Source organism: Scyliorhinus torazame, chromosome 10, assembly GCF_047496885.1.
Source record: "Scyliorhinus torazame isolate Kashiwa2021f chromosome 10, sScyTor2.1, whole genome shotgun sequence".
In the NCBI taxonomy this organism is placed as follows: domain Eukaryota; kingdom Metazoa; phylum Chordata; class Chondrichthyes; order Carcharhiniformes; family Scyliorhinidae; genus Scyliorhinus; species Scyliorhinus torazame.
The window spans coordinates 97,712,202-97,735,851 of NC_092716.1; the positions used below are offsets into that span (position 1 = coordinate 97,712,202).

The 23,650-nt window shown below is 47.0% G+C and overlaps 1 protein-coding gene across 2 annotated transcripts in view; it reads left to right on the forward strand.

The window, feature by feature from the left end:
* Positions 1-6,837: 6,837 nt before the first annotated feature.
* Positions 6,838-23,650, forward strand: part of phaf1 (phagosome assembly factor 1) — a 100,258-nt gene continuing 83,445 nt past the window's right edge. For both annotated transcript variants that reach the window (XM_072518471.1, XM_072518472.1), the window contains exons 1-2: positions 6,838-6,973; positions 18,031-18,114. In XM_072518471.1, the coding sequence (XP_072374572.1) occupies positions 6,839-6,973; positions 18,031-18,114 (219 nt within the window). In that variant the 5' untranslated portion in view covers position 6,838. The remainder of the gene's footprint in view (positions 6,974-18,030; positions 18,115-23,650) is intronic.

The window sequence follows — 23,650 nt, forward strand, 5'->3', positions numbered from 1 at the left end:
TTCTTAAACTATGACCCCTAGGTCTGGACTCCCCACTATCGGGATCATTCTTTCTGAATCTACCTTGTCTACTCTTATTAGAATTTTATAAGTTTCAATGAGATCCCCTCCCGCTCTTCTAAATGCCAATGAATATAATCCTAACCAATTTAATCCTGATATGACAGTCCTGCCATCCCAGGAATCAGCTGCACTACCTCTATAACAAGAACATCCATCCTCAGATAATGCACAAAATAATTTCAGTTATAAAAATCTGCCCATTGTTGTGGGTCACAGGGGAACTCAGCACACTGATTTCAAATGCAATCGCTGGGATAGGTATCATCATGCTGTCTCAGTGCCCATCTTAGGCCAATAGTGCCTCCACTAGGTATGTTCATATTAAAATTGAAGGGTTCTCATATTTCCCCCTGCAGGTCACTGCTAAGGAGGCCAACCGGTTTGCTGTTCCTTTTAGTTACCATTTTGAACTCCTGACACTCACCAAATCGCATTTACCCATTATCTTCTCACCGTCCTACCTTGGCTCCCGGTCTGGCAGTGCCTCAATTTTAAAATTCTCTTCCTTCTATTTTCAATCCTTCTAGCGCCCCCATCTGTAGCCTCCTAAAATCCTATCACCCTCTGCAGTGTTGGCACTTCACCAACACTGATTCCTGTACTTCCTGTTTTTTTTTATTTTAATGGCTCCACCATTGACAGCTGTACTGTCAACCGCCTTGGTCCAAAGCTCTGGAGTTTTCTTCTAAACCTCTCCACCTCTCTCTCCTTTTAAAATGCTACTTAGCACCTATCTCTTTGACATACTTTTTTGTCACCTCCTTGTATGGCTGAGTGTTAAATTTTGTTATCACACATATGAATTACCTTGGCATGTATTACTGCATTAAAGGTACTATAATCGCAAGTTATTGTTGATGGTATTTTTTTTTATCAATGCTGACCTTTGTACTGTTCTTGAAGCTGGCTGGATGAATGTACTTTCCCTGTACATTAAAGTATCCACCCACTATAATAATATATTAACTGGCAAGAAAGTGAAAGTGCCACATACACGGTTTCTCCTGGTGCAGGTGTTAAATTTGTTGCTTGGAACTGTGTATACTGGACTGCACTGTTAAGTTTGTATTTATCACCTTATTTTAGTGAACCACTTCAGTTTGTTTTTGTTCAGTTGAGTTGAGAAATTTTGTTTGAGTTCCAGAGGTGAGGTGACATTGACTGCCTTTGACATCAAGGCAGTATTTGACCGAGTGTGGCCCTAGCTAAACTGGAGTCAACTGGAATTGGGGGGGTGGGGGGGCACTTCATGGGTTGAGTCATACCTGGCACAAAGGAAGATGGTTGTGGTGGCTTGAGGTCAATCAACTCTGCTCTAGGACATCACTGCACATGTTCCTCAGGGTAGTGTCCAAGGGCCAACCATTTTTAGCTGCTTCATCAATGACCTTTCTTACAATATCAGGTCAGATATGGGGATGTTCGCTGATGATTGCACAATGTTCAACACCCCATTTGCGACTCCTCAGATACTGAAACAGTCCTTGTGCAAATGCAGCAAGACCTGGACAATATCCAGGTTTGGTATGACAAGTGGCAAGAAGTGACAAACGGTGGGGGTGGCTGTCGTGTGTACCATCTACAAGATGCGAAGCAGGAACTCACCAAGGTTCCTTAGACAGCACCTTCCAAGCCACTGGCGACTACCATCTAGAAGGACAAGGGCAGCAGATATCTGGGAATATCAACACCTGGAGGTTCCCCTCCCAAGTCATTCACCATCCTGACTTGGAAATATATCTGCATCCCTTTACTGTCGCCAGGTCAAAATCCTGGAACTCTCTTCTTAACAGCACTGTGGGTGTACCTACACCTCGGGGACTGCAACAGTTCAAAAAGGCAACTGACCACCACCATCTAAAGGGCAACTAGGGATTGGCAATAAATGCCTGCCTAGTCAGCAAAAGCTACATGCTGTAAATTAATAATTTTTTAAAAATTGCTTTAAAATATGAATTCCTCTTGCTGGGTTCTTTTGACCTTTCATAGCAAGCAATATGTGCTTCAACCAGCTTCTTGTCTAAAAGTGTTTTCTTGATGTATCTGTCATTTGCAAGAACACAGAACCGTGCAGTACACTTGCAGTATTGTACTCCTGTTTGCTCAAAACACTTAAATTTTCAACATAACACTGAGGATATGATTGTCTATTTTCTGTTTATTAACATCTGGCTTTGGGGTTGGTGGAGGCGCTGTGATGAAATCCTTGATCAAATGAAATGTGCAGCCCCAGGATGGGTTCTTTGGAAATCACGGTTATAAGGAAGGTAGAACCTTTTAGGCAACTGATTTGTAAAATGCCATGTATTGTCTGATTTGTAGATGTTGGACGTAGTGTTCCTGTTCTGTTGTTAGCCTTTTTATAAAGTTTGGAAGGGAAATAATTTCAATCCATTATCAGCAGTTTTGCTGATGGGTTTACATAGTCATACAGCTCTGACAGCCATTAAGTGTAGCGTTCTTGCAATGTAATGAACCAACTTAATTTTTTTAATTATACTTTTTGTTATTGATGATTTTTCCAAGGAAAATAAATTCTGCCTGGACTTAGAACTTCCTGTTGAGATTAACAGGCTCACAGTCTCGTAGCCTGTTTCTCTGCATTCACCTGCACCATACCCATTGCTACACCTGCACCATTTCAATATAGTTGACAGCTTGGTTATTTCTGGACATGATTGGGCACTGCTGACCAAATAGAATATTGCCACTCAACCATAGCGCGTTTCTGCTATAAGAATGTTGTCATTGTTCATTGGCATCCACGCCTCCCTGGACCAGACCCTGTGTCATAGTGCCAACCTCACCCTGGCTTCAGGTATCATTAAACTGAAAACTAAAGGGCAGAGCAACCATCTAAAAAGCCTAAATCCAGATGATTGTGTACAAAATTTTTACTACTTTAAATTTTTTATTCATTTATGGGCTGTTGGCATTGCTGGCTAGGCCAGCATTTTATTGCCCCTTCCCTAATTACCCTTGAGAAAGTGGTGGCAAACTTCCTTCTTGAGCCCCTGCAGTCCCTGTGTAGGTACACCCACAGTACTCTTGGGGAGGGAGTTCCATTACTTTGACCTAACGACAGTGAAGGAACAGTAATATATTTCCAAATCACAATGGTGAATGGCTTGGAGGGGAATTTCCAGGTGGTGGGGTCCCCATGTGCCTGCTGCCCTTGTCCTTTATTTATTTTTTTAAAATTCCAATTAAGGGGCAATTTAGAGTGGCCAATCCACCTACCCTGCATGTCTTTGGGTTGTGGGGATGAGGCCCATGCAGACACGGGGAGAATGTGCCAATTCCACAAGGACAGTGAACCAGGGCCAGGATCTAAATTGGGTCCTCGGTGCTGTGAAACAGCAGTGCTAACCACCGTGCCACCTGCCCTTGTCCTACTAGATGGTGGAGGTGTTGTGTGTTTGGAAGATGCTGCCAAAAGAGCCTTGGTGATTTCCGCAATATACCTTATGGATGGTACACACTGCTGCTACTGTTTGTCAGTGGTGGAGGGAATAATTGTTTGTGTGAGGGGTGCCAATCAAGCAGGCTGCTTTGTCCTGGATGATGTCAAGCTTCCCGTTATTTGTTAATTGTAAATATATGTTTAAAAATGCATGCATTAATTTTTCAAATGTACTTCAAACACATGATACTGCAAATAAGTGAACACAATTGATCGAGTCCTAAATAAATAGAGTACTTAGCTCTAATTGCCAACTTTGCAATTACTTGGGCATTGTGTTAGGAATTGTACCACCTTGAGCCAGTTGCTACAATTGAGTTACTGCCCTGGTTGGACTCCAGTTTGTTTTATGCACGCTGTGTTTTTTCCCAGCCCCCAAGTGGGAAGAACTGTCATAACCTTTTTGCAGCTTTTTCTCTCTGCCCTTTGAACCAGGCTTTGTTGAGCTTTGATTGAAGCCTGAATAGAGTGAGAATGGACACTGCATCCTTACATATTACTGCCCTGAGCAACAATGCTTTTTTAAACTCCTGCTATGGGCTGTTTTTCTCTATAGTTATCAAGCTGTTCATGTACCAGGTGTAGGCCTCAGGGGAATGTTTATGAACCTATCCTGTTAGTGGTAAATGAAGTTCTGTTTTCAATTACAATTGCTTTTTATTGATTGCTTAGTGGCATAAAATGGAATCTGAAAATTATAACCCAAAATGGAATGATGCAGATGATTGTTCATATTGAACACAGCAAGTGCACAGTAAATCAGTGCATTGTAAGCCATTCATAAGTGCTATATTTAATGGGTTTAAGTTTCAGGCAGAACTTTGATCTGTAGCTGCATTGTTTTCAGTTTTTTAACCTTAGATGATTACCGATGATTACCACAAAGACTATGATCAATTTCCCCATGTTGAGTTAGCTGATCTCAGATGAGACAACAATGGGGAATGCTCCATTTGGCCTAACACCCTGTGCTTGGAAAGGGGACAATTCTAGCTCCTGGTTGCAATTCAGCAAAGCCAATTGAAATTGCATGTGTGGATGACAAGTCACAGTAGGGTGTGGTTTACTCTAAGGACAATAGGCTTACAGATGTATAATGAATACATATGCGAGTTATCCAAAGGTGACCATTGTCTGCAGAGCTATCGCACAGAAATGAGTGGAAGGAAATGGGACAAAGGTGATTGATGGGGGACAGAACAGTTCGGAGGTTGGGGAATGTAGTTTATTTGCACACTTGCTTTCATCTCAGACGTGAATTAGTCTTCAGAATAATGGAATGACAGTTGTCTCTCTATGTAAAGGGTGAACTGTTGCATGCTGTGTTGACCCAGTTCCTTGAGTCCCCACAACACAGCTCATTAGATGTTGGCGTTACATTTGAAGTTTTGCTCACCAAGGTATGGTGCTGGTGGCGGCGGTAGGAAGAAAATGTTTAACTGGTGCAGTAATGGGTGTTAGTCTGAATTTGGGGTTGAGGAGTATTATTGGGCAGAATGCAAGGAGCTCTGATCTGCATTTAACTGTTCTGTATGCAACCTGGGAGTGCTCAGTACTGAAATTGGATGTTCAGCGTTACTCAACAGCCATTGTTCAACACTGACCCTCAAAAATTAAAATAATTGGATTGATCGCCCTCATTCAGTACCTGATGAATGCTCTGGTTGTTTTGTTCAATATGTTATTAACAAATGGCTTATCTAGACTTAAGGCATTCTGCTTGGTATTTTAACAATGACTGAGTGAAAAAACTGATTTCAGAAATGGCGTGGTTGTGGTAAGTTTCCCAAAATGGTGCTCTGAGTTTCATAACCTGCACATTTATAAATAACTCAGGAACATTGTAAATAAGGGCAGGAGAAGGCCATTCAGCCCCTTGACCCTGCTCTGCCTTTCAAGCAGATCACGACTGATCTGCTACCTCAGTGCTATTTTCCAGCACTAGCCCTAGACATTATCTAGAACTTATTGATCTCGGTCTTGAGCATATTCAATGACTGAGCCTCCGCGGTCCTCCGGAGTAAAGAGTTCCAAGATTCAGCTACTGAGTGAAGAAATTCCTCGACATCTCAGTCCTAAATGGACTACCTCTTATTCTGAGACTGTCTGCTGGTTCAAGACCTCCCCTCACACCAGGGAAAACCATCCTTCCTGCATCTACCCTGTTGAGCCCTGTGAAAATGTTGAATGCAACAACAAGATCACTTATTCTCCTCAATCTCTTCTGTTGCTGATAATGAGCTATTTTCCTCTTTCCTGCTCATCTCCTTCATGTGTTTATTTTTGTCCCCCTTTATAATGTGTGTGTATCTATCTTAAATTTCACCCTGCATAGCTCCTGGATCTCAGCCAGTACTGTTGTGCAAGCTGTTTACTGGAATTGAGTGGCTTGCAATGATTTGCCAGGTATTATTGATTTTGTTTTGTCTCTTGCTTCCCCCACCCCCCCCCAATCTTTCTCTTTCTGGCTGAACATTATTTTAACATGCCATTATACTTGAATGTTTTTAAGCAGCTTTTTTTTGTAAAATATTTTATTAAGGTATTTATAATTTTATTATAATAACAGTAAACAGTACAAATAAAAATATAAACATAGTGCGTAAACCATCTCCATCCCCAACAAATCCCACCTACCCTAAACAGAAAATAGCCCAACTTTCCCCCCCCCCGTCCCCCCCTCGCCTTTTTCCTATTGCCTCTGCTGACATTTAGTTTCCCCCGAAGAAGTCGACAAACGGCTGCCACCTCCGGACGAACCCTAGCATTGACCTTTTTTTAAAATATAAATTTAGTGTGCCCAATTCACTTTTTCCAATTAAGGGGCAATTTAGCGTGACCAATCCACCTACCCTGCACATCTTTGGGTTGTGGGGGCGAAACCCACGCGAACACTGGGAGAATGTGCAAACTCCACCCACATGGTCAGTGTCCCAGAACCAGGATCTAACCTGAGACCTCGGCGCAGTGAGGCAGCAATGCTTGCCACCGTGCTGCCCCAGCATTGACCTTCTTAAGGCGAACTTAATCTTCTCAAGTCTGAGAAATCCAGCCATGTCGCTAACCCAGATCTCTGATTTTGGGGTCTTCAAGTCCCTCCACGATAGCAATATCCGTCTCCGGGTTACCAAGGAGGCAAAGGCCAACACGTCGGCCTCTCTCGCCCCCTTGACTCCCGGATCTTCTGACACTCCCAAAAATTGCCACCTCTGGACTCGGCACCACCCTTGTTTTTAGCACCGTGGACATGACCTCTGCAAATCTCTGCCGGAATCCTCTCAGCTTCAGACATGCCCAGAACATATGGACCAGATGGAAAGACCTGGTTATAAACTGATTCATTTGCATTGTTTCTCTTTTTCAGGAATGCCATTGGCTCAGGGTGTTGCTATTCTCCAAAAACACTGTCGCATCATAAAAAATGTGCAGGTTCTCTACAGTGAACAGGTGAGTGTGACCAGCCCTCAAGCTTGCTTTGGGAGCAGTGTTTGTTTCCAGTCAGTTATGGTGTTAATTTAACACTCAGTAAAATGTACGTCACAGTTAAAGGCAAAAGACGTTATGCTATCGCAATATTTGCTCTCGCTATTGATTATTAACCCACATTTTACTAGCCAGGGTCTCTGACTGCATGTTTTGGATGAACCAAGAACATTGACGTGTAGTGTTGACCAGATTTGCGACCCGATAGGTAATTGGTGCAAATTTCACCGTTATAGTTTGGTACTCTTCAAGCTGTTATCCTTTTTCATAAATTGTTGTGGTGATTAGTAGGCATACTCACTGTTCTGGTGGGAACAGGGCTTGTTAGTACAGTGGGATTAGTCCTCCGTCTTTTATGGTCTAGTTAAGTTATTCTGAAGTGAACAATGAATGCTTTTGGGGTACAGTTGTTATCTAACGAGGTAAGAAATGCAGTTCTGAATGAAATGGAAGGCAAAGGGAAACTTCTGTGCAACTGTCTGATATTTCTTTTGCCTGGGAACTGGGAAGCTAATTTATTTGCTCCCATGATGCTTTAAGAATGAAATAGGGAAAAGAGCTTAATTTTGTATTGAAGAGATTGATATTTCCAATTACATTCAAAAGGTCCAAGGTTAACAGCTAAGCATAAAGAAGCTAGATTGTAGGTTGTTTTCCTGGCATCACTCCATAAGGATTAGGCTGGAAAGTGGTTAATTTGCTGGCTGACTGCCCAGTAGGTCTTCAGTTGAACTTGTCTAAACTTTACTCGTTTGCAGAGCTGCTTGATTCGGGACTTTTGCCATATAACCCCCACAAAAATTGAAACAAAGCCACAGAATTTTGAGGATAGTATGAGTTTCATCAGCACCTAGGAAGATATTTTATCGCGAACGAAGCACTAAAGTTTCTCCCTCTCCAGTTATGGTTGGTTGTGCTATGTATTTGTTGCAATTCTTTTATGTTGAACATTTGACATCTATTTAATAATGAGAAGTATTCGAGCTGCCCTTCAACATATTGTCAATTTTCCTGCGAGATTGTTTCGATTGTGGTCTGGGGAGGCATTTGAGAGCTGAGACCAATCTTCCCCTTGCTTGGTACCCAGACACATGATGGGATCACAACAGCCCTGTCAGTGAATTAAAGGGTAGAAATGTCAGTTTTTATAATAGTTTTGACATAACTTGGCTTAAAATGGAAACTGATGTCCTTTGCCCAACTTCAAGCTAGATAGCTGAAGTTGAATTGTCTATGGACTGGTCCATTTTTGATCTGCAAACCAATTTGTGAAAGCTTTGTTCCATGCACTAAACTCAATGGGCAAGTTTTAAAAAAAAAAAAAAAAAAACTTTTTATTCAAGATTTTTCCATAATTTTTACAAAACACTACAATAGGAAATATAATGCAAAGAAGGCAAAAGACTGTGCCAACAAAACAACTTAACCCCTTAACCAACTAAGAATTTAATAAACAAAAGCAAAGCAAAGTAGGGCATCAGTCCACCCCCACCCCCCCCTCGGTTGCTGCTGACCTCCACCTAACGCTCCACGAGAAAGTCAAGGAACGGTTGCCACCGCCTGGAGAACAGACCCTCGCAGGGCAAACTTTATCTTCTCCAACCTGAGAAACCCCGCCATGTCATTGACCCAAGCCTCTACGCTTGGGGGTTTCGCGTTCCTCCACATTAACAAGAGCCTTCTTCGGGCTACCAAGGAGGCAAAGGCCAGGACTCCGGCCTCTTTCGACTCCTGGGGCTTTATTCTCCGACCCCCCGCCGGGTCGGAGAATGGCCGTAGGCCGCCGTGAATCCCGCCCCCGCCGAAGTCTCCGGGACCGGAGATTGGGCAGGGGCGGGAATCGGGCCGCGCCGGTTGGCAGGACCCCCCGCTGGATTCTCCGGCCCCGATGGGCCGAAGTCCCGCCCAGAAATTGCCTGTCCCGCCGGCGTAAATCAAACCTCGTATTTACCGGCGGGACCAGGCGGCGTAGGCGGGCTCCGGGGTCCTGGGTGGGGGCGCGGGGCGATCTGACCCCGGGGGGTGCCCCCACGGTGGCCTGGCCCGCGATCGGGGCCCACCGATCTGCGGGCAGGCCTGTGCCGTGGGGGCACTCTTTCCCTTCCGCCTCCGCCACGGTCTCCACCATGGCGGAGGCGGAAGAGACTCTCCCCACTGCGCATGCGCGGGAAACTGACAGCGGCCGCTGACGCTCCCGCGCATGCGCCGGGAAACTGTCAGCGGCCGCTGACGCTCCCGCGCATGCGCCGCATTTCCGCGCCAGCTGGCGGGGCAACAAACGCCATTTCCGCCAGCTGGCGGGGCGGAAATCCCTCCGGCGTCGGCCTAGCCCCTCAATGTTGGGGCTAGGCCGCCAAAGATGCGGAGCATTCCGCACCTTTGGGCCGGCGCGATGCCCGTCTGATTGGCGCCGTGTTTGGCGCCAGTCGGCGGACATCGCGCCGTTGGGGGAGAATTTTGCCCCTGAACTCTCAGATCGTCCGATACTCCAAATTTCGCTATCCCCCAGCTCGGTTTCACCCGAGTGTCCAAGACCTTGGACATAGCCTTTGCAAAGCCCTTCCAAAATTCCGTAAGCGCTGGGCATGTCCAGAACATATGGGCATCGTTTGCTGGGCTCCCTGAACACCTCACGCACCTGTCCTCTACCCCAAAAAACCTACTCATTCTCACCCTTGTCATATGCGCCTGGTGCACCACTTTAAACTGAATCAGGCTAAGCATGCCGCAAGATGAGGAGGAATTGACCCTGCCCAGGGCGTCAGCCCACAGGCCCTCATCCAGCTCCTCCTCCCACTGGCCCTTCAGTTCTTCCGCCGAGGCCTCCTCCACCTCCTGCAGCTCCTGGTATATGTCTGATACTTTGCCATCCCTCACCCACACCCCCGAGACCACCCTGTCCTGTATCCTCCGGGCAGGCAGCAGCGGAAATTCCCCCACCTGCTTTTTCACAATGCCCGAATCTGCATGTACCTAAAGGTATTCCCTGGGGGTAGCCCAAATTTCTCCTCCAGCACCCTCAGACTGGCAAAAGTCCCATCGATAAACAAATCCCCCATCCTTCTGATTCCCGCCCTGTGCCAGCCTAGGAACCTACCGTCAATCCTACCTGGAATGAACCTGTGGTTGTTCCGTATCGTGGTCCAAACTGAGGCCCCTACCTCCCCCCTATGCCATCTCCACTGCCTCCAAATCCTCAGTGTCGCCGCCAACACCGGGCTCGTTGTATACTGCGTCGGCGGATGCGGCAACGGTGCCGCGCTAAGTTGAGCTTGTGCAAGATCCCCTAGTTCTTGGCCACCTGGATGCCCAAGTACCGAAAGCTCCTCTCCACCATCTTGAGCGGTAGCTCCCCCAACCTCTCTTCCTGGCCCCTCACATGCACCACAAAAAGCTCGCTTTTCCCCACGTTTAGCTTGTATCCAGAAAAGTCTCCAAAATCCCTTAGAACCTGCATGACCTCCCCCATCCCCTCCACCGGATCCGCAATATACCGGAGCAGGTCATCCGCATACAGCGAAACACGGTGCTCGCCCCCCTCCAGTTTCTGGACTCCCTCAACGCCATGGCCAGCGACTCAATCGCCAAGGCAAACAGCAGGGGGGACAAAGGGCACCCCTGCCTCATTCCACGATATAACCTAAAGTACCCTGACTGCAGCCGGTTCGTTGACCCACCCTATGAATTCCTCCCCAAATCCAAATGTGCCTAACACCTCCTAGAGGTTCTCCCACACCACCCAATGGAAGGCCTTCTCCGCGTCCATTGCTACTACCACTTCTGCATCGTCCCCCTCCGAGGGCATCATGATCACATTCAGGGGCCTCCGCACATTCGTATTCAGCTGCCTGCCCTTCACAAACCCCGTCTGATCCTCATGAATCACTCCCGGGACACAATCCTCAATCGTAGTGGCCAAGATCTTTGCCAACAGCTTGGCATCCACATTAAGGAGTGAAATCGGCCTATAGGAGCCGCATTGCAGCGGGTCCTTATCATGCTTGAGGGTAAACGAGATCAGAGCCTGCGACATCGTCGGGGGAGGGATACCCTTTTCCTTAGCCTCGTTAAAAGTTCTCAACAACAGCGGGCCCAACACCTCCGAGAATTTCCTATAGGACTCTACGGGGAATCCATCCGGCCCCGGGGCCTTGCCCGCCTGCATACTCCCCAACCCCTTAACTAGCTCCTACATCCCAATCGGGGCCCCCAGTCCCTCTATCCGCCCTTCCTCCACCTTTGGGAACCTCAGTTGGTCCAGGAACTGCCGCATCCCCTCCCCACCCTCTGGGGGTTCTGACTCATATTGTTTACCACAGAAGTCCTTAAAGACCTCGTTTATTTTAGCTGGACTCCGCACCATGTTCTCTTTCCCACCCCCCCCCCAATCTCTAATTCCCCCAATCTCCCTAGCCGCCTCCCTCTTCCGCAGCTGCTGCGCCAGCATCCGACTTGCCTTCTCCCCGTACTCGTACACTGCTCCCTGTACCTTCCTCAACTGGGCCTCAGCCTTCCCCGTGGTTAGCAAGTCAAACTCCGTTTGGAGGCTTCGGCGCTCCTTCAGCAGCCCCTCCTCGGGGGATTCCGCATACCTCCTGTCTACCCTCAGTATCTCCCCCACCAATCTCTCCCTCTCCATCCTCTCCCTCTTCCCTGTGGGCCCTGATTGAGATTAACTCCCCCTGACCACTGCCTTCAGCGCCTCCCAGACTATACTCACCGCCACCTCCCCATTATCATTGGCCTCCACATATCTTTGGATGCACCTCCGAACCCGCCCACAGACCTCCTCGTCCGCCAGTAGTCCCACGTCCATTCGCCACAGCAGGCGTGGCCTCTCTCCTCCCAACCCCAGCTCCACCCAGTGCGGGGCATGGTCCGAGATCGCAATGGCCGAATACTCCGCCCCCTCCACCCTCTAGATCAGCACCCTGCTTATCATGAAAAAACTTATCCGCGAGTAAGCCTTGTGTACATGGGAGAAGAAGGAAAACTCCCTCGCCCTTGGCCTGGCAAATCTCCACGGATCCACTCCCCCCATCAGGACCTTGGCCGCTGCCGACCGCTTACCCGACCTTAACCTAGACCGGTCCAGAGTCGGGTCCAGGACCGTATTGAAGTCTCTCTCTTCCCCCCCCCCCCCCCCCCATTACCAAACTACATGACTCCAGATCTGGAATCCAACTCAGCATCCGCTTCATGAACCCCGCATCGTCCCAGTTCGAAGCATACACATTCACTGGCACCACCCGGGCCCCCTGCAGCCTGCCACTCACCATAACATAACGACCTTGTCTGCCACAGTACCCAGCGCCTCAAATGCCACCCGCTTATTCACCAAGATTGCAACCCCCCCTGTTCTTCGCATCCAGCCCTGAGTGGAAAAACCTGCCCCACCCGTCCCTTCCTCAGCCTGGTTTGATCCGCAATCTTCAGGTGTGTTTCCTGTAGCATGGCTACGTCTGCCTTCAGCCCCTTTAAGTGCGAGATCACACGGGCCCTCTTGACCGGCCCATTCAGGCCTCTCACGTTCCATGTGATCAGCCGGATCGGGGGGCTGATAACCTACCCATTGCACTCCCGTAAGCCAGTTGACTCATGCTGACCCCGGCCGCTCCCTCCTCTGCCTCCAATCCCCCTTTGGATTCCCCATCCAAATCTCCAGCCCCCCCCCCCCAGTGGGGTAGAGAGAGCCCCCCCCCACCCCCCCACCTACACTGCATATAAACCAGTGCGGGCATCGAACACAGTACCACCCCCATCATTTTGCGGGGGAAAACGCGCTCCCTGCCTGGGCTGATCCCACCCCCTATGACACAGCACCTCCCAACTGCGACCTCGCCCCAATCCCCGAGGGCCCCAGGCCACGGAGCCACCCAGACCCAAGTAAACGTGGGGAAAAAACCCACCCAAACATCGCGCCATCTCCCTCACCCACAACCCTCATATCATACTGCAAACCATTAATTCGAGTCCAACTTCTCATTTTTGATGAAAGTCCATGCCTCCTCCGGCGTATCAAAATAATGGTGTCGGTCCTGATATGTGACCCACGGCCTCGCCGGCTGTAACATCCGGAACTTCACCCCCTTCCCGTGGAGGACTGCCTTGATCCGATTGAATCCTGCCCGCTTCTTGGCCAGCTCTGCACTCCAGTCCTGGTAAATCCGGATCTCTCTGTTCTCCCACCTGCTGCTCCGCTCCTCCTTCGCCCATCGCAGGACACTCTCCCTGTCGGTGAAGCGGTGGAACCTTACCACCATAGCCCTCGGCGGCTCGTTCGCCCTTGACCTCCTGGCCAGGACTCTGTGCGCCCCATCCAGCTCCAGGGGCCTCGGGAAGGCCCCGGGGCCCATCAGCTTACTCAGCATCGTGACCACATACGCCCCAGCATCCGACCCCACGCCTTCAGGGAGACCCAGAATCCGCAGGTTCTGCCTCCTTGACCTATTCCCCAGGTCCTCCAGCTTCCCCTGCCATTTTTTGTGCAGCTCCTTGTGGGCTTCTACTCTGACCGCCATGCCCAGAATCTTGTCCTCATTCTCGAGGCCTTCTGCTGCACCTACTTAATCGCCGTCCCCTGCATCTTCTGATCTTCTGGGTCTCCACCAACCTTTCAATCGACGCCTTCATAGGGGCCAACATATCCGCCTTCAAGTCCGCAAAGCAGCTTCTCAAAAACTCCTGCTGCTCCCGAGACCACTGGGGCCACGCTGCCTGATCACCGCACGCCGCCATCTTGTTTTTTCACGCCTGTTCTCTCTTCTCTAAAGCCACTCTTTTGACCGCTCCGCTCCTGGTCCACTCCATACAGTGCTGGGGAACCCTCACTGTTTCCTTCCCACACCGAATCGTTGTCCAAATGCCGCTGGAGCTCCTTAAAAGGGCCCAAATGTCCGTTATCGGCAGGAGCTGCCGACCGTGCGACCTACCAAGGCATAGCCGCAACCTAAAGTCCCTCAGTGGGCAAGTTATTAGTAGATGTGGGCATGCTCATGTTTTCAAAAAGAAAATGCTATTGTCACTTTATTGGTAGCTCTTTATTCTGAGGGGTTGCGTGTGTCGTAACTCTAAGCACTATACACCATGTAGGGCTGTGCGCTTGAAGGTTGTGGAACAGGAGAAATGTTTTATATAACATGAACAAATTGTTATTTCCTAAAGCAAATAAGAGGTGCTGACTGGGACATTAAATCCAGAACAAATGCTATGCAGTCCAGGTATTAGACCTTGGTTAGGCCTAGTTTTGGCCTCCTTGCTTGTGAGTAGTTATAAAGAACCTGAGAGAGGGTCTGAGGAAGTCCATCAGATCAATAATACAACAAATAATTACAATTATATAGCACAGTGGTTGTGGGGGGGGAAAAAACGAGGTTCATAGAAAAATCCGCACCAAGTCAAAAATAATATAAGGGGAGGTGACTTAAAAAGCTTGATGAAAGAGGTGGGTTTCAAGAAGGGCTTTTAATTCCAACAATGCAAGAAATGGACCGGTTTAGCTCAGTTGGCTGGACAGCTGGTTTGTGATGCAGAGCGAGGCTAACCGCAGAGGTTCAACCCCATACCAGCTGAGGTTATTCATGAAGGACCTGCATTCTGAACCTTGCCCCTCGCCTGAGGTGTGGTGATCCTCAGGTTAAATCACCACCAGTCAGCTCTCCCCCTCAAAGGAGAAAGTAGCCTATGGTCATCTGGGACTACGGCAACTTTACAAATGTGCCCCATCACCAAGAATACCCACCTGCACCTCCGTTCGTCCCCATTCATGTCTGAGCTCACCTATTCCTTTACCTCTAGACTTAACAATTCTAATATTTTCCTGGCTGATGTCCCATTTTCTTTCCTCCGAAAACTCTTTACTCATCCAAAACTCTGCTGTCCATACCCTAACTCGGACCAGGTCTTGTTCACCCATCTTTTGTGCTCATTTATCTATATTGGTTCCCAGTCCAGCAATGTTTCAAGTTTATAACTCTTATCCTTGTTCCAAAATCCCACCATTACCTCACGCTTCACACTCCCTGTAACTGAGTAACCCTACAACTCTCCAAGATATCCAAGGTACTCTAATTCTGTCCTTTTGCACATCCAAGATTTTATTCGCTATGCTATTGATGGCCATGCCTTCTGCTGCCTTAAGCTTTGGAATTCCCTCACTGCACCCCTCTCTACTTCTGGTTCCTCCTTTCAGACACATCAGCATAAGCTGCTTTTCTCCATGTACTTCTCCAACATCTCCTCAAATGCATCTGCCCTACATAACAACTGCTCCTTGTGGTAACAAATTCCACATTCTAATCATGTGCTGAGTAAAGCAATTTTTGACTAATTCCTTATAGGTTTATTAGTGATTATCTTGTATTTACAGTCCATAGCGTTACTGTATTTGGGGTGCTCCACGTGGCCTCGGAGTTGTGAGGAGACTGAAAGACAATCCTGAACCTTACTGCAGCCACTTGTCAACTTCTGGTGGAACTTGTCTATATGCATGAATAGCGGGATTAGACTCAGATAATTTACTTGCTATATTGACTCACAATTAAAGAGTGCCTGTTCGGTGAAGCACTAGTGGAACTGTACCACAGCAAGACTTGGTAGTTCCTTGAGGGGAGAAAAAATAAAAAATAACTTTCCAAATTGTATCCACTCCGTAAACTCAGGAATAGATTTATAGATTACAAGCTACTTTAGCAACAGTTGAATGGTGGTTTGTAAGAATTGAAGATTGGCTCATTGGAACCAGTCTCATCTTTGTAATTCCATTGAATTTCTTTGTCTTTGGTTCATCCACTCCTAGTGTTAAGCGTCCAGTCAATTGACCACATGTAACATCAAGAAACTGCAAGCTGTACTGGATGCAGCGATGGCTTTGGGGCCCTGACAACACCCTGATTCTGGTGCATAGATCTTCAGCACTATAACCACTCATTCCCCTTACTATTTTAATACAGCTACAACTCTGACACCTAGTTGACAATATGAAAGGTTACCCAGTATGCCCTTTATGCAGAAGATCATAAGACATAGGAGCAGAATTAGGCCTCTCGGCCCATCGAGTCTGTTCCGCCATTCAATCGTGGCTGATATTTTTCTCATCCCCATTCTCCTGCCTTCTCCCCAAAACCCTTGATCCCCTTATTAATCAAGAACCTATCTATCTCTGTCTTAAAGACACTCAGTGACTTTTTAAAAAAAAATTTAGAGTACCCAATTAATTTTTTCCAATTAAGGGGTCATTTAGCATAGCCACTCCAGCTACCCTGCACATCTTTGGGTCGTGGGGGCGAAACCCATCCAAACATGGGGAGAATGTGTAAACTTCACATGGACAGTAATCCATAGCCGGGATCGAACCTGGGACCTCGACGCCGTGAGGCAGCAGTGTTGTCCACTCGGTGACTTGGCCTCCACAGCCTTCTGCGGCAAAGAGTTCCACAGATTCACCAACTTCTAGCTGAAGAAATTCCTCCTCATCTCTTTTTAAAGGATCGTCCCTTTAGTCTGAGATTGTGCCCTCTGGTTCTAGTTTTTCTTACAAGTGGAATCATCCTCTCCATGTCCACTCCATCCAGGCCTCGCAGTATCCTGTAAGTTTCAATAAGATCCCCCTCATCTTTCTAAACTCCCAACGAATACAGACCCCGAGTCCTCAACCGTTCCTCAAACGACAAGTTCTTCATTCCAGGGATCATTCTTGTGAACTCTTGTAAACAATAACTCAGATGTGATAAATGGCTATCCTACAGCCTTCTCCCTGTTTTATTTGCTACTTTTGTTCATTCACCAATTTGCCTTTCTTGTAGCTTTCTCTTGGTCCTCAGAGTTATTTATTCTACTTCCAATTTTAATGTCTGCAAATATGAGCACTTAAACCGCTGCGCACAAATCATAGATGCACAGTGAACTGAAACAGTCCCAGGAAACTACGACTGTGCTGCACACTTCAAATTAGCTGGAGAAATTGCCTTTAACTGCTACGCTTTCATCCCTTCTGCTCAATTTTCCATTCCAATTTATTGCCCTTCTCTGAATTCAATTACTACTTAATCTCTAATGACTCCCTGTTTGGCACTTTCAAAGACTTCTGACTCTCCACATACACTACATCCACCCTATCCATCTTGTCTGCCACATCAAAGAATTCCATGAGATTTATCTGGCATGATTTGCACAACACAAGTCCCAGAGAATTATTATCTTGAACAAGGGAAAGCCCAGCCATCTCCTCTTGACCTTTGCAACACTGTCATTGCCAAATCTGCCATCAACAACTTGGGGGCCACCTTGACCAAAAACCTAACTGTATCAACACAGATGAGCAGGGTAGATGCAGTTTAATCTCGAGTGCCTCTTCCTAACACCTCAATGCTATTACTGTTCTAAAAGGTTCACCATTTGCTCGATTGGTGCATCCAAGCTGCTTGATCGATTGATTTTCCTGTCCCCTTCTCCAAGCGCATGGATAGGATGGGTTTGGAGGGATACGGCACAAAAGAGTGCTGAGGATTTTGGCAAAGGTTGGTATCATGACCGGTACAGGCTTGGAGGGCTGAAGGGCCTGTTGCTGTGCTGTATTGTTCTTTGTTCATTGCAAAAGGTGCAGGGTGTACAATCTTGAGATTAACTTGGATAATTCATCATTCAGCAGCATCTTCCTCCAGAATGACCGTGACCACCAAAAAGGGCAAGAGCAATTGTCCCATGGAAAAGCATCTCCAACCTCCCCACCCTAGTTATGGACCATTCTGATAGGCTGGCATCACCTTCTCCATAGCTATGCTGCCTTGCCAGGATTCCAAAACCCAAAAATGAATATAAAAAGAAACATTTGATTTAGTACAGAAGTGCAACCAGCTCTATGCCCTTTTTGAGGCCCTTGAGTTTTAGTGAGAGTAAGTCATTTATTGGCAATCCATTCCACATGGTTGTGCAAAAGAACTTTAATGCAACTATTTACTATAAATGTTATGATGGGTATCGTCACTCTTAGTTTTTTTGATGAAGTTTTCTTTTGCTTGCAGTCGCCACTCAGCCATGACCTCATCCTTAATCTGACTCAGGACGGAATCAAACTACTTTTCGATGCTTATAATCAGAGACTAAAGGTCAGAGACACACCTTTATGCTTTCTTTTCCCATACAGCAGTTAGTATGTGTAAAAATTAATTCTTATATGAAACATTGAGATATCGTGATGTGACAGGGCATTATATTTTGTTAAAATATATGACACTGTATTCAGAAGTAAAGCGGAGATATAATCAGTGTGGGAAGAAGGGAATAATTGAATGAGGGTTCACAGGTACAACTCAGTCCTTATTTTAAAGTCTTGCTTTTCATGAGTTTTTATTTGTAGCTAAATTAACAGACCCATAAGAAGATTAAAGTAATTGTGAACTGCTTTCTCCTAGTTGTAAAGAGTTGCATCTGATTGGCTCGATATTATTCGAGGAATAAACTCTTATTTCCTTGAAATCTGCCAGTTATAATTTCAGCATTTGTCTTTGAAGGAAGTGCTTCCTAACTACCATCTTTTTCCATGACAACTACTTATTTAGGATTCAAGTTTCCCATTGACAATCTAAACGCTCAATCCTTGAGTCTAATTTAGTATGTAGGCATGCCCATTGGAATTAGCCTGCATTGAGGCTCTGTAAGTCATGGATTGTAATCATCCTTTTCGTCTACAGAATCAATATTGATATAATTCTCTTCAGCTCTTCTAAGATGTTTTCACTAAATTTAGTGAATCTTATTTTTTAGCAAAAAGGATAGATTTCAAATAAATTGCATCAGATTGTCCCTGCCATTTTGCCACACTTAACCAAATCTTGCTCAATCTCCAGCCAGAGTAGCTTTGTTGGGCTCCCCGTGCCTTCACTCTCCCCACCCCACTCCTATCAGCTACTGCCATCAACTGCTCACAGCAGCATGTGCGTCATGCACTCCACTCGACTGCACGTCCCAGGTGTCTCCGCTTGCGCCAACCACCATCTGCCACACAATCTCACCAACAGACGTACCATTTAAAGGGACCAATCAAAACAATCCAGACAGACAACGGAATATTATTATAGAGAGCAAAATTTATGGAAGATTTTTCTGTATTATGAGCCAAAGGGCTAGGCAATACATAGTTGATGTGTCACAGCTCCACCATTGACAGAAGGGTGTAATTAGTAATGTAAGTTTACACAGGCAGTTTCCATTCTAACCATGCACATCATTTGTAATTGGGAAATTTGATTTATATTTCTTGGTATGCAGGTGTCAGCATGTATTATCCATTCCTAATTGCCCTTTGGAGGCCGTGTGGTCTTATCCCTGCTTTTGAGTCATAAGCTCGAGGTTAAGTCCCACCTGAGGACTTGACCAAGCAAGGTACATTCATAACACAGGAAAATAAGTTGATTATCAACCTGCAAATCATTCCAACGCATACCCATAGCGAGCAGTAGGATTGACATAGATTTTTCGTCAGCCATGTGATGGAAGGTTAGTTGGAGCCTCTACCATCATTATCCATAGCTCCAGACTATAATGTGCGTGTAAAAATACATGTTGCATGTAACACGCGCTACTAATTATACTTGAGAAGTTGGTGGTGTACACTACACCATCTGTTAAGGATGGAGTTCTTGGATTTTGATCCAGTGACAGTGAAGGAATGGTAATCTAGTTCCAGGTCAGAATGCTGTGTGACCTGATGGTGAATTTGCAGGTGGTGGTGTCCCCATGCACCTGCTGCCCTTGTATTTCTCGATTTTGCGGATTTGGAAGGTGCTGACGAACCCCAGTGAGTTGTTGCAGTGCATCTTGTAGGTGGTACACACTGCTGTGCTGTGCACCAGTGGTGGAGGGTGTGGATGGGGTGCTGATCCAGCAGGCCTTGGATGGCAACCTGCTTATTAAGTCTTGTTGATGCTTCACTCAACCGGGCAAGTGAAAGGTATTCCATCGCACTCCTGTTGACCTTGTCAATGCGGACATGTTTTTAGGAGTAATGAGGGGAATTACTTGTCACAGATTTCCCTGCTGTTGTACCTACAAAATTTACATGGCTCGTCTGGTTCAGTTTGGTCAATGGTAAACCTCTGAATGTTGACAATGGGGATGCAGTGATGGTAATGCCATTGAGTATCATGGGGAGATGGTTAGATTCTCTCTTGTTGGAGATGGATTCCCATCAATCTCAATTTTGCTAGGGCTCCTTGATGCCGCACTTAGTTAAATGCTGCCTGAATGTCAAATGCATTCACTCACCTCACCTCAGGTATTTGCCTCGTTGTGCCCAGATGCAACATTTTGAATGTGTTTGAGATGTGATGTACTAATTTGATCAGAGAAACTTCAAATTTTGCTGCAACGTTCGAGCAACTCTTAACAAAATAATATATATACCTTTTGTAGAGTGGCACACCCTGCCAAATTTTCTATCACAGTCTGCCCCAGTGATTTGATATTAACCATGTTGTCCTTGCTGAACTCCCAAAGCTGAAAGCCATTAGTTTTTACATAGATTACATAGAACATACATAGAACATACAGTGCAGAAGGAGGCCATTCGGCCCATCGAGTCTGCACCGACCCACATTAATCCCTCACTTCCACCCAATAACCCCTCCCAACCCTTATGGACACTACGGGTAATTTAGCATGGCCAATCCACCTAACCTGCACGTCTTTGGACTGTGGGAGGAAACCGGAGCACCCGGAGGAAACCCACGCGGACACGGGGAGAACGTGCAAACTCCGCACAGACAGTGACCCAGCGGGGAATCGAACCTGGGACCCTGGCGCTGTGAAGCCACAGTGCTAATCACTTGTGCTACCGTGCTGCCCACGTTGTTACAATGATTATGAGAGGTCATTTCTAATTTTCAAGTTCTTGGGGTTTTTATTGTTCCTAATACCAGTTAATCAACACTCTGATTATCTAAGCGTCCAGGAAAGTTCTCAATTCAGAAAGAAAATTGTGGAAAATTTAAGCTTTTTATGGACCGACACTTCTGCACTATAAATTCTATGACACTTCCGAAAATGACCTCGAGGGACCCTGGCTTCAAGCTCATGTGCACTACCCCTGAAATGACCTTGAAAACCTCCCTCCAATATTTCTCCAGCTTTGAGCAGGACCAAAATATATGTACATGATTTGTGGGGCTCCTTCCAACAGTGCTAACATGCATCCTTCACTCCCTCAAAGAGTCTGCTCATCCTTGTCCTCGTGAGGTGTGCCCTTCAGCTGTATCAGCCCCAGCCTCGTGCACCAGGTTGAGGCATTTACCCTCTGGAGCACCCCACACCACAGATCATCTTCCATAGCCTACCCCAACTCCTCTTCCCACTTAGCTTTGATCCATTCCATGGATAACCCATCTTCCCCCAGAATCCTCTTGTACAAATCGCCGACACCACCCTCTTCCCTGTGCCCCCTGCCATCAGTACCTCTTGCAACAATGAGGGGGCTGCCGCTGTCGGGAAGCTCTGAACCCCCTTTTTAGCCAAGTCCCGGAGCTGCAGGTACCTAAACCCTTCTTGCCCCAGTCCATATTTCTCCCCCAACTCTTCCAGCCTGGCAAAACGACCTCCCAGGAACAGGTCTTTTAATACCCTGGCTCCTCTTTCCTCACATCTTCGAAACCTCCCATCCAACTTACCTGGCTCAAACCTATGGTTCCCCCTTATTGGCATCTCCCCACACCCCACCCTCAGCTTAAAGTGCTGCCTGAGCTGCCTCCAAATCTTCAACGTTGCCACCACCACCGGACTCGAGTATTTACCTGGGGCCGTCTCACCTTTTTGGCATTTGCTGCCCAATAGTAGTATAACAAATTCGGGATGCCCAACCCCCTTCCTGCTGCCCTCTCTACAGAACAACCTTCCTAACCCTGGCCACTCCCTTGTAAAACGGCTTCGGCAAAAAGCCTCCCTCCCCCCGGTACTATGTACTATCCCCTTCCACAACCCCGAGCTCCTCAGAGCGATGGCCAAAGACTCAATCGCTAATGCAAATAAAAGAGAGGGCATAGGACACCCCTGCCTGGTCCCCTGGTGCAGAGCAAAGTATCGCAAATCCATATTATTTGTGCGGACAGGCACCCTCGGTTCCTTATATAGTAGCTGTACCCACTCTGTAAATCTCGGCCTAATCCCAAACCTCTCAAGAACCCGCCCAAACCTCTCGAACCCGCAATCAAATACTCCCATTCCACTCGATCAAGTGCCTTTTCCGCATCCAGTGCAACCACCACCTCTGTCTCCTTTCCCTCAGCTGCAGTCATGATTACATTTAGCACCCTCCTAACATTTGAGAATAGCAGCCTTCCTTTCACAAAGCCCGTCTGGTCCTCCCCTATCATCTTTGGGTGGCACCCCCTCCGACCTAGCCGCCAGTACCTTCGCCAATATCTTCGCATCCACATTCAAAGAATAATACAGCACAGGAATAGGCCCTTCAGCCCTCTGAGCCTGCGCCAATCACGTGTCCTATCTGCTCCAACTGCCTGTATCCTTCTATACCCCGTCTGTTCATGTGCCAACACAGATAAGTTTTAAAGGTCGCTAACGTATCTACCTCAACCACCTCACTTGGCAGTGCATTCCAGGCTACCACCACCCTCTGTGTTTTTAAAAAAAAAAACTTCCCCCACACATCTCCACTGAACCTACCCCCCTCCTCGTGAACTTGTGCCCCCTTGTAATTTTCAATTTTGCTCTGGGGAAAATCCTCCAACTGTTCACGCTATCTATACCCCCTAATAATTTTATAAACTTCTATCAGGCCCCTCAGCCTCGGTCTCTCGAGGGAGAACAATCCCAGTTTATTCAATCTCTCCCCATAACTAATACCCTCCATACCAGGAAACATCTTGGTAAACCTTTTCTGTACTCTCTCCAAAGCCTCCTTATCTGGTAATGTGGTGACCAGATTTGGACACTATATTCCAAATGTGGCCTAACTCGATCCCACTCCAGAACTAGACGCAAGCAGACAAAAGCTGCAGACACAAACTGAGCTACAGCCACCAAAAAAGCTGTTCGTCAGCTACTGCACTCTAGGGGTATTATGCACGAATATGGGGAAAAGGCCAGTCGTCTTCTAGCTCGCCAAATTAAACGGCAAGCAGCCTCCCGTAAGATGCCCCAGATTTTCAACCAGGGCCCCCTCAGGTCAGTGCAGCTTTTAAATCCTATTACTGTGACCTGTATAAATCTAAGCATCCGACAAGCAAGTCAATCATGTCTGATTTTCTGGATAACCTGCCTATCCCAGCTATTGAAACAGTCGAGTGTTATGAGTTGGACTCCCTCTTGCTCCCCGACGAGATTTTAAAATGCGTTGGTCAGATGCAGGCTGGTAAGGCCTCTGACCCGGAAGGTTTTCCGATCGGCATTTATGAGAGGTCCTCTGAACAGCTCACACCATTGATATTAGATATGTTTAACAGCTCCCTATCCCATGGTTCATTCCCTCCGACCCTTACTCAAGCCTCTATTTCCTTGTTCCTTGAGAGGGACAAGCACCTGACCATGTGTGGTTCACACCGACCCATCTCGCTTTTAACCTCTGATGTTAAGCTGCTTGGTGAGGCTCCGGTGCTCCATTTGGAGCCTTTCCTTCCAAGCATAATTTCTGAA